We start from the raw sequence: 15719 nt of genomic DNA on the forward strand, positions 1-15719 counted from the left end.
ATCAAGATGTACATATCCCTCCATCCGATCTAATCCTTGGGCAGGGAAGCGTCTTGGACTCTTACTGAGAGATTTCAATCAATGTGGTTGTTTTCATACGGCACGGGAGAGAGAAAATAGCCGTTCTGTCGCATCTGCTTGGCAGGAGCGCAGATGTGCTGTGTGGTATTTAAAATGTGTAAACGGCGTGAAGATTAGTGGCAGGTTGTAGCTCTGAGCTTTGATACGGAGGGAAAGCAAGCTCGTGACATTCTTTTTCAGTGTCTGCAAGAAGAGTATAACCGATCGGCCACCCCGCGGCTGCTCAAAGAGATACAGGAAACCAAGAAGCACATTCCGCAGCTGCAGGAGCAGTTGTCCAAAGCCACAGGCTGTGCTCAGGTAGCAGAAAAGGAACGTTCCTGGGGGCTGATGGTGCTGTGGGCAAGCAGGAGTTCCCTGCAGTGCTCTGCTGTGCTTGTACGGGCAAATGGCACCCTCTAGAGTTGAGATAGGTCGTTGTTCTTGCACAGGCTGGCAAGCAGTAAATACAAGATGTGAAGTAGACTTTACAGTGGACTTGCAAATCATCTGTGAAAAGCTGCTTTAAAAAATAAGTGCAAACTGTCATGTGTTTATTAGTCTGTCAGTCCAACTTAAACCTATAAAGTCATTCTTACTGTGGAGAATGAATAACTGGAAGCTTAAAACAGCTTTGAAAACAAAAAGTAGGTGGTGTTATTTTTCCCCTTTTCCCTTCGCCTGTAATGTTTTAAGTCCTGAAAACTCAGCGTGATTTTCTGTTGTCTCCTTTTAGGAGTGCATTGTGGCCTTTTCTAGTTACGTGATAAAGCTTTAGAAATAATGTGAACTAACTGGGTTTGAAACAGCTGATATTTCAGGATGAGTGTCAGGAGGATGGAGCCAGGCTTTTCTCAGTGACAAGCAGTGACAGGACAAGAGGTAGTGGGTCTCTTGAAATGTTGTACGTGCTCTATCCCATCTCACTTTATCCTTTTAGGACGGAGTCTTGTCGGCCAGGTCGGTGACGGAGTCGCTGCAGATGGGCGAAGCGGAGGCGGAGAGTGGCGATTGTGTGAGCAAACTGGATTTCGGTGGGGACAGCCCCTCCCGGCCCAACAGCGACATCGCTGATGTGAGTCTGGAGCAGCTTTGCATCTGTATTTGCTTCTCTTGGGCAGGTTCTTTGTGTTTGGGTCATCCTGTATATCGTAGGTATGTGTCGTGTCTCAGTAGTGCTGTGCATTACTGCAATAGGCTTCTCAGCCTTAATTAAGTCACCGTCTGATTAGTGCAGGGGAGTTGAGACTCTCTGCTGGGTTTTGGCTTAAGTTTGTTGTTTGACTTTAAGGATGTGGGGGCTAAATTTTACCAGCAGTTGGAAGTGAAAAGGAGGTGGGTCAGGTACACCTGTAAAATGTGAATATACATATGTCTCTATTTTGAAATATTCCAACTCCAAATCTGAGTAGATATCACTCATGTTTGTATAGAATAAATGCAGGAGAGGGGCTGTAGTAGATTTTACAGCTTTGCTTCTGCAGTCAGTTGCTTTTTGGGGTGTGTTTTGAGACTGTGCGTGTCGGTCATGCGCTTTAGTTTGGCTGTTTAAGCGTTCGGTCTGTGAGAAAGGAGAAGTTTTGGCTCTTGTGGCTGAAACACCTCCCATGCAGTTCTCACTTTGGTGGCTTTGCTGGCGCTCACCAGAACTGAACTTCTTCTTTCCCAGAGTCCCCGCAGTGGTTTGAAGGAGCGGATTTACCCGGATGAGAGCCCAGAAAAGCCTGAGGTTCAAGATACCGTGAGTACAAAGTGTCACAACAGCATCTCTTGTAATGGCCCATTAAAACCTTGCTGGTTTTCACTGGCTTTCTAGGTGGATCACGCATAAACTTTGCTTTAGAGAGCAGAATGCAATTAAAATTGTGCAGGGAAAATGAATCAGCTGAGTAAATGTTTGTGGAGCTTAAGAGCAGGCCCATTGAGAGGCGAGAAATGTGCAGTCAGCAGGAAAACAGCTGGACTAGTAGAGCAGTTGTACGTATTTTATTCCTTTAGTCCAACAGTAAATGGAACAGTCTTGTCTTTAGGATATTGAGTCATTATGAGACTGGCATTACCAGAGGTCACCTCAAGAGCAGGTAACATTGGAACGCAGCAGGAGGTGCAGACCTGCCTGAATGTGTTATTGTGATTTCTGAAGTATTTTTACCTCATCTGCTCAACTTCACAAATGGAGAAATATGACTGTGTAGTAAGACGGCATTTGTTGTATGCCACGTGCTCAGTGTGCTCATGTCTGTACATAACCCAGTTGGTTTCGAATAGTCTGATTTTGTGCTTGGGAGGAGCATTTTTAAGAGGATCTTGCAAATGCAAATTTGAACGGGGTTGTGTAAAGACACGTGGGTTTCCACTGAGTTCTGAGAAGGACAATGAAAATGGTAGTGGCGTCTTGACCTTGGTAAAGAAGGAGGAATGCTGTGCCGGGAGAGTAACAGCGCTGTGTATTTCTTCTCTTCCCTCGCTCCCGATTCACCCCAGGATTCCCAGTCCAGTGTTGGGAGCCCCCTGTCCCGCGTGGGGACTCAGATCATCGGGGCGGAGGACGACGACTTCGACACTGAACAGGAGCAGGTGGGAATGACCGTTCGCCGCCCCCTCAAACCCATGTCCCTCTGTGCCTTTCGATGTATTTATGAGGAGCTGTCGAAACAAAGCTGCTTGGTTTTTCTCACAGTAGCTTGCTTGAAAAATTCAGTTTCCATATATCTCTACAGATTAACGGGCAGTGCAGCTGCTTCCAGAACATCGAGCTCCTGAAGTCTCGCCCGGCTCACCTGGCTGTTCTCCTGCACCACGTGGTGTCCCAGTTTGACCCTGCAGCACTGGTAAGATGCTCTGGTGGTGTTTCCTTGACCCAAAACTCGTAGTGTATATCAGGATCTCCTCATTGTGCAGCATTGTCGGTCAAATGAGCAGCATAGGGGAAAGGGACCTGGGGATCCTGGGGACAGCAGGGTGACCATGAGCCAGCACTGGGCCCTTGTGGCCAGGAAGCCAATGGGACCTGGGGTGGGTTAGAAGGGGGTGGTCAGTAGGTCCGAGAGGTTCTCCTGCCCCTCTGCTCTGCCCTGGGGAGACCACACCTGGAATCTTGTGTCCAGGGAACTGCTGCAGAGAGTCCAGCGCAGCCACCAAGATGCTGCAGGGAGTGGAGCATCTCCCGTGTGAGGAAAGGCTGAGGGAGCTGGGGCTCTGGAGCTGGACAAGAGGACACTGAGGGGGGACTCATTGCTGGGGATCAAGATGGAAAGGGGCAGTGTCAGGAGGATGGAGCCAGGCTCTGCTGGTGACAACCAGGGACAGGACAAGGGGCAATGGGTGCAAACTGGAACACAGGAGGTTCCAGTGAAAGAGGAGAAGCAACTTGTTGGGGTGAGGGTGTCAGAGCCTGGCCCAGGCTGCCCAGGGGGTTGTGGAGTCTCCTTCTGTGCAGACATTCCAACCCGCCTGGACACCTTCCTGTGTAACCTCATCTGGGTGTTCCTGCTCCATGGGGGGATTGCACTGGATGGGCTTTCCAGGGCCCTTCAACCCCTGACATTCTGGGATTCTGTGATTCTGTGAAAACTTGGTGTTGGGGCTGTTAGAAGAATTCTCATGGTATCGCTTAATTTCTTCCCTTCCTGTTTCCCACAGTTGTGTTACCTTTACACAGACTTGTACAAGCAAACCAACTCCAAAGAGACTCGGCGTGTCTTCCTGGAGTTTTACCAGTTCTTCTTGGACCGAGCTGCAGTACGTTCCACCCGTTTCTCTTATTTTCAAGCATACCTAACAAGTTCCTGAACTGGAAGAAACAAAGGGCTTAAGTCCTCTCACATAAAAAGGTTTTTTGTTTAAATGTTACCGGTGAATAACACAAGATGAGTGGTGTGTAGCCTCAGTTGCTGGTAACTCAATAAATCATGGGGAAATCATTGTCTGATTGGAGAAATAATTTTGTAATACGTCAGCAAGCTCTAGCTGTTATACGTTGCCATTTAGTTAAGAATTGCTGATATATTGACGTGACTATTGCAGGAATTAGGAAGTTTTATGGGTCTGTTGCAAAGCCCGAGAAACTTCTTACTGGTGCAATAGTGTAGCAGAGGCTACATGTCCAGATGGCATAATCCGAATGGAATGGAATGGAATGGAATGGAATGGAATGGAATAGAATATATATTCAGGGTGGCAGTCTCCCCCTTAATATCTTCAGGTGTCCAAGTTGTATGACTTCGGCTTTTAAAGGGATTTTCTTCTGTGTTTTATGTGTCTTACTGGGTTGATGTTTGTCGTGTATATTCTCTCAGCCTTTCTTTTGCTTTGCAGAATCTAAAGGTTGCGGTTCCCGATGAAATCTCTTTGGAGCTTGGTAGGTGTTTGTCCACTTGCTGCAGTTTCCGCTCTCTGAGGCAGACAGAGCAAGTTTCTGAAATACACTGTGTTCTCAAAAGAACGATCTGACGACTTTTCTCTTTGACTTGCAGACAGAAGACGACCTGAACTAATTCCTGAAGAGCTTCATCGCCAGTTTATACAAACTATGCAAGATAAAGTCTGCCCAGAAGTCCAGAGGAATCTGGAAGATTTCAGGTAGCAACAGCTGGCCGTGTAGTTTTTGTTTCATTCGTACCTGCCCTCGGTCCACGTGCCCAACACAGAAGTCCAGACTTAGTAAAACACAGTAATTAATCTTGGACTGAATAAGAAGATTGTGATCAATCCTTGAATGTTTTTGACACTGTGTCACAAGCACTCCAGTGCAAGATCAGTTTTAGAGCTTGGATTCCTTGAGGCAATTTCAGAATACCGTTACTTGGAGGATGTTTGATAAATCCTTCTTACTAATTGTGTTTTATAATCAGCTTATATCTTCATTTTATTTTTCCTTTGGGCACAGAATAATCCACTTTAGAAAGCTGTCATGGGCCTATAGGAGAATTTGATAATTAATACGCCCTTTCATGTGGAGTCGTAAGAGCTCTGTGCCAACACGACACATTCTACCAAGACAAGTGTTCAAGAATGGATTTTTTCGTACCTAAAAATGTCTCAATTCAAGTGTATGCTTTAAATGGGTGTTGAGGGTTTGGATTGCGGGGTGACAATAAAACCCTGGCAGGTGTATTGTTGACCTCCTCTCCTTCCCAACTTGGTCCCTCCCTCTCCCCGCTTCCCACTGCGGACAGGCAATCGGCAGGGAAAGAGGAACAGAGAGAAGAGAGTTGGAAAAATTAACAATGTTTTACTAATGCTACTGATAAAAATAGAGAAAATAATACGAAATATACAAAACCAATCTTGAAAGTCTCAGCAACTGCAGAGCCGGCACCCGAAGTCCTGGACTGGACTCTGCAGCCAACCGGAGCTGGATTCAGTCTGTCACTGGCCTCAGGTCGCAGGGACGACTCGCAAGGTCCTCTCCTAATGTCGCCATAAAGAAAAGGGACGAGATCCTCGTGATCTCCCACTTTTATATGAAGTATCACGTGAATGGGATGTCACACTCAGTTGGTCAGTTTTTGGTCACCAGTTTCTCGTTGCCCCTCTTGCGAGATGTCCATCCATAATTATCAATAACTTCACATTCCATTGCTATGTTTACCAAAACACGTATCTGGTTCTCCAGGAAAATGCAGCTGATATGAAGCTTTAGCTGACAGGCAAATTCACTAAAAGAGAAACTTGTTAACAAAACCAGGACCATGGGATGCTGCAAAAAGAGTGACTGCTTTATTTGACCCTTTCAACAGCTGCTTCTCTTGATAAACAGAAGCCTCTCTTAGCTGTGCTTATAGCAGGTGTTATGCAGAAACGTCACAATTTCACCGTTTTTGTGCAGAAACCAATATTGCAGCCCGTTTTTGTCATTCTGAGTGTCGAGAGGTTGGTTTTCCTTGTCGTTCGGTTAGAAGTGACGCGTCCCTCTCGCTATTTTCCAGGCAGAAGCGCAGTATGGGGCTGACCCTGGCGGAGGGAGAGCTCACCAAGCTGGACGCAGAACGAGTTCGCGACAGGAACGCGGTAGAGAAGGAACGAGCATGTGCAGAACAGATTCTCGCTAAAATTGAAGAAGTCTTGTAAGTAACAAGTAGAATTGTGGAGGGTCACGAAGTTTCTACCCTGAACCTGACAGCGGCAGAGCAGAGGAATTAGGAACTAGAAGCAATTTGATGTTGCTACGTTTGCCTTGCTATTAATGTATGTTTGAGTAGTGATGGCCAAAAGTAAGTTAATGGGTCAAGTCCATAGATGTTTTCAAATAGCAGTGTCCTGTATCCAAACCAGCGTGGTCAGCAGGACAAGGGCAGTGACCCTTCCCCTGTGCTCTGCATTGGGGAGGCCACACCTGCAGTATTGTGTTCAGTTCTGGGCCCTCCGGTCAGGAAAGAGATTGAAGTGCTGGAGGGTCCAGAGAAGAGCAACAAGGCCGGGGAAGGGACTGGAACACAAGCCCTATGGGGAGAGGCTGAGGGAGCTGGGCTTGTTTAGTCTGGAGAAGAGGAGGCTCAGAGCTGAGCTCAGCACTCTCTAGAACTACCTGAAGGGCAGTTGTAGCCAGGTGGGGATTGGGCTCTTCTCCCAGGCATCAGCAATAGGACAAGGGGCCATGGGCTGCAACTCTGCCAGGGGAAATTGAGGCTGGAGATCAGAAAGCAATTCTGTGCAGAGAGTGGTCAGGCATTGGAATGGCTGCCCAGGGAGGTGCTGGACTCACCGGCCCTGGAGGTTTGTAAACTGAGATTGGACATGGCACTTAGTGCCGTGATCTAGTCAATGGACTGGAGCTGGACCGAGGGCTGGACTGGATGATCTCTGAGGGCTTTTCCAGCCCAGTCCAGTCTGTGATTCTGTAATGCTTCCATTGTCAGCTTGGTCTTTGTTAGATCACTGTCCTTTTTCTCAGAGGTATGAACCTATACCTCTCGAACTCATTTTTTCCTCTAATATAAGCTGAATCCAGTTTTCCCAGCTGCACATTCATTTCTGTTGACTTTTCCCTCACCACCGCGGGACTTTCTAACCCTTACACAAGCGCTGATGCTCTGACTGTCTGTTAATTGGGTTTGGAATTTCATTTTTCAATTCTTTCTTTTCTTTTTTAGGATGACATCTCAGCCTTTGGAAGAAGACAAGAGGTAATGGAAGTTGTGTGGGCTTAGTCTGTGAAGGAATAACCCTATTTCTGAGCAGAACAAGACAGCCCTCTGCTGTCGTTACCCACAAACACGCATCTTCTAAATCCCATGGCCTAATTCATCTGAATTCAGAGCATCAGCCTCTTGCTCTCAACTTCTTTTTCTAGAGTTTGCTGCCTTGGTCTCGGGTGTAAAAAGAGAGTTCATGTTCCTTTTGGTTCTATTTACAGCAACCATACCTTTTACGTATTTTTACAACTCAAAACTATAATGCAACTTCAAATACGTATTTAGCGTATAATTTTAGGCTGGCGTGCCTTTTATATACTGCGTCATCTCTTTACAATTCTGATATTGGCTGAGTCTTTCTGATTGTCTATGGTAGTTTGTTTCATATTAAAAACAACAAGAGAAAAGCCAAGTTCTTTTAATCTAAAACTAGTTAATTTCTCAACAGAATCTTTTTCATTGTCTTGAGAACTTATTTTCCCTGTTACATTTCTCCTTATCCTCCATCTCCTTTGTTTTTTATCTATATGTTTGGAAGTTCCACGATGCAGTATGTGATTCTTACGTACATGAAACACCTGGGAGTCAAAGTTAAAGAGCCTCGGAACCTGGAGCAGAAACGCGGCCGCATCGGCTTCCTGCCAAAGATCAAGGTAATCGCGCTGTTGGATTCGTTAGAATTCAAACCCCACATTAGCAGTTGGGATGATTTTACAGTGTTCGATGCATCGGGGGATCTGGGATTACTGAGACAACCCAGCAGTTGAAATTGGGTTCCTTCTAAATTCTAACTGCTGGTTTTTCACAGTTCAAACCTTATTAAAACTTGCAGACAGAAGCATTTCCTCTAATACAACCTTGAATCACTTGGGGGTCTCGTTAAGGCTCATCACGCTGTTTTCTTTTTGAGAAACTTGTCCCCAAACAGGTGCTTTGTGATGCAGGAAAAGCTGCTCTTCCTGCCACCCACACTTTCCTATTTTTCCACCCAAATTCCACCTCTGTGAGTGTGTTCAGTTGTTTCCCACAGTACAGGGGTGTATCTGGTCACAGTATTTTTATCAGCGTTCCTTTGGAGCGTTAGGCCTGTTCTGAGCAGTTTGTCTCCTGCCTGTGATGCTCAAGGTGTTGACCTCTTGTTTGAAATAAGATTATCTTGTACCAAACACCTGCGCTTTTAAAGAATTATTCAGTAAATAACTGAGTTTGAAGAAATGAGTGATCCGGTTGCTTTTCTTTGTTGTATGTTAACTGCAGCAAAGCATCAAGAAAGAGAAAGAAGGAGAGGAAAAAGGAAAGAGAAGAGGCTTTCCTAATATCTTGGGCCCACCGAGGAGGCCGAGCCGACATGACAGTGGTGCAAGTATGAAACGCTTCCTCTCTTCATTGCTGAAAAGAGGGAAGATGAGCGATCTGATGGCCGTGTTTTTCAGTTGGCAGAGCCATGGAGATGCAGAAGCCCCGCCACCCAAAGCACTCGCCCACAGCGGCCTCGGTGAGCCCGGAGCCGCCGGATTCCAGCAAGATGCGCCAGAGCGGGTCCTGCGGTGACGGAACTGACGCCCCGTACCCACCCGCCAACCCCATGTCCCCCTTGGCAGCGGGTCCGTTTTCCTCCCCAGAAGGAAACAAGGACAGCGACACGGGTAAGGTGATCCTAGCCAAGACGAGTGGTTAAATATCGCGTTCTGAACGGGATACGCCAAGCGCAGTTCTGATGCAACCAACGTGGCGAATTAGGAAGTGGTTTTGTGTCGTTAGGCATGACCTCCTGGGTGCTTATTCATCTCTTCTGATTTGGTCTCTGATTTAAATTAGGAAATGTTATCACGGCCAGAAATTGTTGTTAGGTGGGTTCTATCACTGTGGCGTTGGATCGTCTAAGAGGTAAAAATACAGTCTCAGTGCCTGCTGTTGTGAGCACAAGTCGGTGTCATCTGGAAGCGTTTGTCGCTGGGATTACTCTTCCCATCCCAAGAATTCAGTTCCTCCAGCTCGGAGCTGAAATGCGGCTGCCGTGTTCTCTAACGTGCTCTGCTTTGGTACGGCTCTTGATATTTGATTCTATTTGTTACAGGTTTGAAGCAGACTGGAGAAGCTCCAGCTGCTAACGAGCACATAGACGGCACACCCCGCACGCCCAGCAACACCTTCGAGTTCCCGTCTCCTTTGGAAAACCTGCAGGAGGAGGAAGGAGAATCAGAGAGGTACCGATGCTGCCCTGGTTGCTCGAGCCTGGGAGGAGGGTCGTGATGATGGATGTTGAAGATTAGTCCATAAAACTGTTAGTTTGTATTAAATTGAAAATTCAATCCAATTGCTTGTATTAAACATTATTGGTAGAAGCAGGCGATGCAGGTCTGGGTCTAGAAAACTGTATCAGGAGGCTGACAGACAGTATTTTTAAGTTAGGAGGTTAAACCTTTATCCTGAGGTTGTGCTGAATGGCTGAGTGGGGGGAAATTCTTGCATAAGCTTCCTTAATAATTTCTTTCGTTCTTTGCAGAATGGTTGACATGGGAACACCAAAGCCTTTCCGCAAGTGAGTACGCTTGTATACGCTGAATTTGTTGAGATTTTAATAGGTTATGAAGTAGAAGGCAGTCGTGTTCGTTGTTCTGTCTGCCCGATCTTTCCTTTGTTTAAATAACGCATAAATGAAATGAGGCGCTGGCATCTGTCTATAGGACAGGTGGGGTGAATCATATGCAGAAAAGCCCTTTGATCTATGAGTGAAGTACAGTGATGGTTGTATCTGCTGATTTGAATGGATGGGGTAGGGAATTGAGATTTCCACGTTTTCTTTTAAAATCTGTGTATTGCTGTCAGCTCCGTGTCTGCAGGTAGATGGAGGGAAGAAATTGTAACCTGGCCTTTCACTGACTCGATGTTTGACTTCAAGCAAATTATTTTATCTTTGTCATTAAAAGGAGGGTTATGGAAATACTGCAACAACAGATATTCGCTCGTAGTTGTTCTGTAAAGGACAAAATTAGAAAATGCGCCTATATGTTCAGACATCTAACAGCCTCCAGCTGTCATGGAGAGCACATTCATAATGCTCTCCAACCGATATATTGTCACGGAGGCACCCAGAGGTTCATTTAAGGGACAACAGGGTCCAAAACAACTTTTATTAAACCACTGAGAAACAGGGTTTTAGCACTGCAAAAGTGACTTGAATGCAGGTTCGGATATCAGTTGAGGAAAATTATTAACGGGCAGCAACAAATACAACAGGCGGTTCACAGTGTGCATGCACGTGGCTTCACCAAAACAACGCCGGAGCCGGCCCTGAGTCCGGGCAGAGTCCACACTCGTCTGAACACGGGGTGGGGTTGTTTTAAAAGGACACACGTACTCGTAGTGAATACGGAAAGTGTACACTCGCAATCCTGCGAGGGTTAATTTATAATACACTTGCAATCCTGCGAGGAGAAACACACGTGCAAATGTGCACGGAATATTACACATGTGATACACCCGCGATTGTGCAAGGATTAATTTACACACGTGCTCGTATTGAGCACAGAAAGTACGTGTGCAAATGTGCATGGGATATTACACACGCTTATGTGGAAGCACGGGAGGAAAATACACCCGCGGTTACGCGAGGAAATAATTTATACACGTGCTCGTATTGAGCACGGAAAGTACGCGTGCAAATGTGCACGGAAAGTATAAATACACATTAAAATGTGCACGGAAAGTAGATACACTCGCAATCCTGCGAGGGTTAATTTTAGTCCCACCCGTGGCGGCAATCAAGCGGAGTCTCCGTCCCGGGGGGGCTCTCGGCCGCAGCGTCTCGCTCGTGCTCCAAGAGATCTGCACCAGAGGCGGAGCCTCGGCGAGAATCCCCTTTTTATAGCCTGATCAGATCTGACTGTGGGCATTCCAGAGGCTTCTCTGCACCCCACACTGGCTGTGGGTGCCCCTGAAGCCTCCAAACACCCCCACACTGGCCGTGGGCGCCCAGCGGCTCCTGGTGCCTCGGCGCTCCCTTCTAACGGCCCCGGCCAGGGGCTCTGGGGCCAAACCAAAGGAACTGTTGGCCTCAAGCAGCAGAGAGAGGGAGATGTGTCTGCTCCTTCCATAGCGAAGGAGGGAGGGGAGAGAGGGGGGTTTGTGTTCTGCCACATATATATACTTAGATTTTTCTCCTCTTTCTTCCTTACATCCATGCCTAAGATGGGAAGTGTCTGACGTGTTTTTTCATGGTAGGATGGACAGTGTTGGTTTCGCAGATGTGCAAAGCGAAGATGAGCTGTATGATTTTGACATGGACACGGACCCTCCCAACTGGCAGCAACTCGTGAGCCGGGAAGTGCTGATGGGGCTGAAACCCTATGAAATCAAGCGCCAAGAAGTGATTAATGGTGAGATGGATGCTTTCCCCTAGCTCACAAAGCTCAAACCTGTCCTCAAGAGCTCTGAAGTTCTTAAAATTTAAAACCGATTTGCTCAAAGTCGTCACCATCTATTACTTCTGGTTTGCACTGTTGATGCGTGTGGAACTTGTTGCTGAAATGTATCCTGAGGTGACACCGATCCAGTTATTAGAGAAGAAATAAACAATACTAAGTGGTTTAACACTGAAGGGCCAGTTTGCAATATGACGTGCAATAAAAGCAAGCAAGATGAACTGTCTAGACCATTCAAAAACACTTAATGCAAATAGAAAGCTACCACCAGACTTCAGAGTTTCATCTCAATTTCGGGTCTTGCAATCCTGCGGAACGCTCTGTGTGGCTGGATGGGGGAAATTATGAGTCATGTTCTTTCAAACATGGAAATATTGCAGAGCAAGCTGGAATATGGGCCAGCAAGGGTGAGGGAGACTTGTCTAAGTTCATATTTCTGACATCTGTTTGCTTCCCGTTTGGATGCGCGTTGCCACACGTCTTTAAGCGAGTGGTTACAAGGCAGCTTTCTTATCTCTTCAGAGCTGTTTTACACCGAGAGAGCTCACGTGCGCACGCTGAAGGTTCTGCACAACGTGTTCTACCAGCGTGTCACCCGGGAAGGCATCCTGAGCTCCAGCGACAAGCGGAAAATCTTCTCCAACCTGGAGGACATCCTGGGGCTCCATGGTGAGAGCAGCCAAAGGGCCTTTCGGCTTCGTAGTCTCCATTCTGGGTGAAAAATTTAAGCAAGTGACCCTGAGACAACAGGCAACCTCATAACTTCAGATAAAAAGAATACTACGGCCCTTCTTCCTTCCGCACGCTGTTTTTTCCATTTTGATTCACAAAGCTATTTTGATAATGTGTCCGGTGTTTAAGATACTTGCTTTTCCTTATCCGTGCACACAGACCCGTGCTGGTTCGTGCTTTGATAAAAGGAGCGATGCTTTGGTGAACGGTCTCTATGGGTCAACGTTCAAAATGTTACAACTGCTGTTGAAGAGAATATGAAAACGAATCTGAAAGGGTTGACGCGTTGCGGGTGGTTTTGGAGGGCGGCCCTTCCTGATTGTGTAGAGAAAGGGCTGTTCAGAGTCAGGATTTCAGCTCTGCCACTGAGTGGTTTTACGCAGGTGGCTCAAAGTGTGCTCTACATTGTTATGTTGTTAAAAGGGCAACGGTGTTGAGCCTCAACGAAGGTAAGACTGGAGAGGTTCCCAGGGGTCACTTGGAGACAGGTGAGAGAGAAGTGCGAAGAAATGATATGACATTCTCTTAGATACTCTGAATTTATTATCTTGCTGGACACTTCTCATTTTTAAAATTGAAATTATTGCAAATCTTGCCTTTTCCTGGCGTTAATTTATCTTCTTTTTGTTTGTGAAGTTGCGTTGAACGATCAGATGAAAGCCATCCGGAAAAGGAACGAGACTTCTGTTATTGGCCAAATCGGGGAAGACTTGCTTTCCTGGGTAAATCCTTTTTTGCTTTCTTTTACCTGAAAATAATGTTTCATAGAATGACAGAGCCAGAGCTGAGCAAAGGTATTAACAACTTCTAGCTAATAGGAATCAAATCTTAAACTTGTATGGAGCCAACGCAGGGGCAGAGAATGAGGGTTGGAGGAAAGCAGGAGGAACTCATGGAATTCCCATTTGACTAGAGATAACAGTGATTTACGGAAGGAAAAATGATCTCCTTATGCATGGGTAGAGTAGAAAGGTGGTGCTGGAGACATAAAGATGAGAGCAGGATTTTGAAAAACGTAACAGCACATTTTATTTCAGTAACACTGACATATATGTGTCTTGTGTTGCCTGTGGTTCAGTAAAAAGCTAGTTACAAACCCTGGTTTCCGATGCTAGAACTTCCATAGCTGAACCCTTTCAAATTCCCAGCGCTGATGGAGGTTTCCACCCGCGATCCAAATGTCGGGAGCAGGAGTGATGGAGATTGTTTAAAAAAGGTCAATTCTCTCTCAGGAATCTCCCGGGTTGGTTGTGTTTGTAAACTGCTGCTTCATTTAGGATTGAAGACTGATCTGCTGCTTCCTTCCAGCTCTCCGTGTGGTGTTTGCTTTCTATGGCACTGACTGGTATTTGAGAAAAGAGGGAGAAAGTGCAGATCAGATGTGGCTGGTAGAGGAACAGTCCAACCCTTCAGTTCTCCTGTGTGTTATGGAAAAGCAAGAAAATACCAGAGCGAGCTCGGCCTTAAGCTAATAGTTACATGCCCTTTTCTAGTGTTCTGGCCAAGCGACTAAACCAAAAAGCTGCAGGATCTCATTCTGCAGAGTATTTTCAGGCTGGGCAGCAGGAACGGGAAGAGTGGCAGTAAGAGATGAGCCATCTGTCACCCACAGGACGTTTCTCAGCCCGTCTCAAAGCTGTTGTTTCCCCATGCTGTGTTTTTGTAATAGTTTTGTTTAGGAAATAACATCTTGTGTTATATTCTGGTGTTTAAGCGTGGGGGTCCCTGAGAAACAAGGTGACTTCGGTCTTGGCTTTGTCTGGTAAATAATCCCTTGTCGCTCACCTGAGTGCAGTATTTTCTGGAGATGAAGAAGTGAAGTGGCTGCTGCTGGACTCGAGTCTAACTTTGATTTTTCTTGGCTTTCTGGCACAGTTTAGTGGACCAGCAGAGGAAAAGCTGAAACATGCAACTGCCACTTTCTGCAGTAACCAGCCCTTTGCTCTAGAGGTCATCAAGTCGCGCCAGAAGAAGGACTCTCGGTTCCAGACTTTTGTGCAGGTGAATTTTACGCAAGGGTTTAAGTTACATGAGGATGTGGCTGGTGACCAGCATAGCGTAATGAATGGTTGTAGGTAAAGTTGTTATAACTCATGACATCATGTGTTCAGATTGGGATCATTTCCAATACTGTAATTATCTCTGGTAATCATTTCTAGAGGGAGGAGCCTTCAATTCTGGGGAGCCTAAAATGTCCTGATAGAATGCAGGAAAGCACACGCTGTCCCAGGAGGAGATGGCGGCTCATTTGAGGTGCCTGTTTCCCAAGGCTGAGCACTTCTGAGGGGAAAACTGCTTATAATCGTACGATTTTGATGCATGCCGTGAGCAGGAGAGAGATAAGGAGCCCTGTACTGCTGAGGCCCCAGAGGCAGGCAGGACAATGGAGGAGTTTGCCTGGGTTGATAAGACAGGTTAGGGAGCAGTCAGGCAATCTGGACACCCATAAATCCATGGGTCCGGATGGGATGCACCCGCGGGTGCTGAGGAGCTGGCTGAGGTCACTGCTGGACCGCTCTCCATCATCTTTGCCAAGTCTTGGGAAACGGGAGAGGTGCCTGAGGGCAGGAGGAAAGCAAATGTCACTGCAGTCTGCAAAAAGGGCAAGAAGGAGGACCCGGGTGACTATAGACCGGTCAGCCCCACCTCATCCCTGGGAAAACGATGGAACGACTTCTCCTTGGTGCCATCTCAAGGCACATCAGGGATAAGAGGGTCACTAGGGGCAGTCAACATGGCTTCACCAAGGGGAAGTCGTGCTTGACCACCCTCATTGACTTTGATGAGGACATAACAAGATGGATGGATGATGGCAGAGCGGTGGACGTGATCCACCTTGACTTGAGTGAGGCATTGACACAGTCCCACAGCATCCTCACACTGAACTGAGGGAGTGCGGCTGGATGAGCGGGGAGTGAGGTGACTGCGAACTGGCTGAAGGGAAGAAGCCAGAGAGTCGTGGTCAATGGGCAGAGTCAGGTGAGGCCTGTATCCAGTGCAGTGCCGCAGGGGCAGTGCTGGGGCCGCTGTTATTCAATATATTCATCAGTGATTTGGACGAGGGAACAGAGTGACTGTCAGCAAGTTTGCTGGTGACACCGAGCTGGGAGGAGTGGTGACACTGGAAGCTGTGCTGCCATCAGAGACCTGGACAGGCTGGAGAGCTGGGCGGGAAACATTTAATGCAATAGAACAAGGGCAAGTGTAGAGTCTTGAATCTGGGCAGGAACAACCCCAGGTTCAGTGTAAGTTGGGGAATGACCTTGGATTTTTCCCCGCCCAGCTCTCCAGCCTGTCCAGGTCTCTGATGGCAGCACAGCTTCCAGTGTCACCCACTCCTCCCAGCTCAGTGTCACCAGCAAACTTG

General features: G+C 47.0%; 1 protein-coding gene across 5 annotated transcripts in view; it reads left to right on the forward strand.

Annotated features, from left to right (window-relative positions):
- ARHGEF12 (Rho guanine nucleotide exchange factor 12) overlaps window positions 1-15719 on the forward strand; it is a 70019-nt gene that overhangs the window by 36223 nt on the left and 18077 nt on the right. For all 5 annotated transcript variants that reach the window (XR_013923160.1, XM_080357861.1, XM_080357863.1 and 2 more), the window contains 19 exons: window positions 262-381; window positions 1001-1135; window positions 1730-1801; window positions 2545-2637; window positions 2781-2891; window positions 3703-3801; window positions 4378-4420; window positions 4536-4641; window positions 5991-6128; window positions 7155-7187; window positions 7735-7849; window positions 8454-8559; window positions 8630-8842; window positions 9274-9403; window positions 9703-9738; window positions 11421-11575; window positions 12143-12289; window positions 12989-13074; window positions 14228-14353. Coding sequence is in view for 4 of the 5 variants with exons in the window: in XM_080357861.1 (XP_080213987.1) it covers window positions 262-381; window positions 1001-1135; window positions 1730-1801; window positions 2545-2637; window positions 2781-2891; window positions 3703-3801; window positions 4378-4420; window positions 4536-4641; window positions 5991-6128; window positions 7155-7187; window positions 7735-7849; window positions 8454-8559; window positions 8630-8842; window positions 9274-9403; window positions 9703-9738; window positions 11421-11575; window positions 12143-12289; window positions 12989-13074; window positions 14228-14353 (2064 nt within the window). In the remaining variant the exon portion in view is untranslated. The remainder of the gene's footprint in view (window positions 1-261; window positions 382-1000; window positions 1136-1729; window positions 1802-2544; window positions 2638-2780; window positions 2892-3702; window positions 3802-4377; window positions 4421-4535; window positions 4642-5990; window positions 6129-7154; window positions 7188-7734; window positions 7850-8453; window positions 8560-8629; window positions 8843-9273; window positions 9404-9702; window positions 9739-11420; window positions 11576-12142; window positions 12290-12988; window positions 13075-14227; window positions 14354-15719) is intronic.

This window comes from Nesoenas mayeri, assembly GCF_963082525.1.
Source record: "Nesoenas mayeri genome assembly, chromosome: 22".
Classification (NCBI taxonomy): domain Eukaryota; kingdom Metazoa; phylum Chordata; class Aves; order Columbiformes; family Columbidae; genus Nesoenas; species Nesoenas mayeri.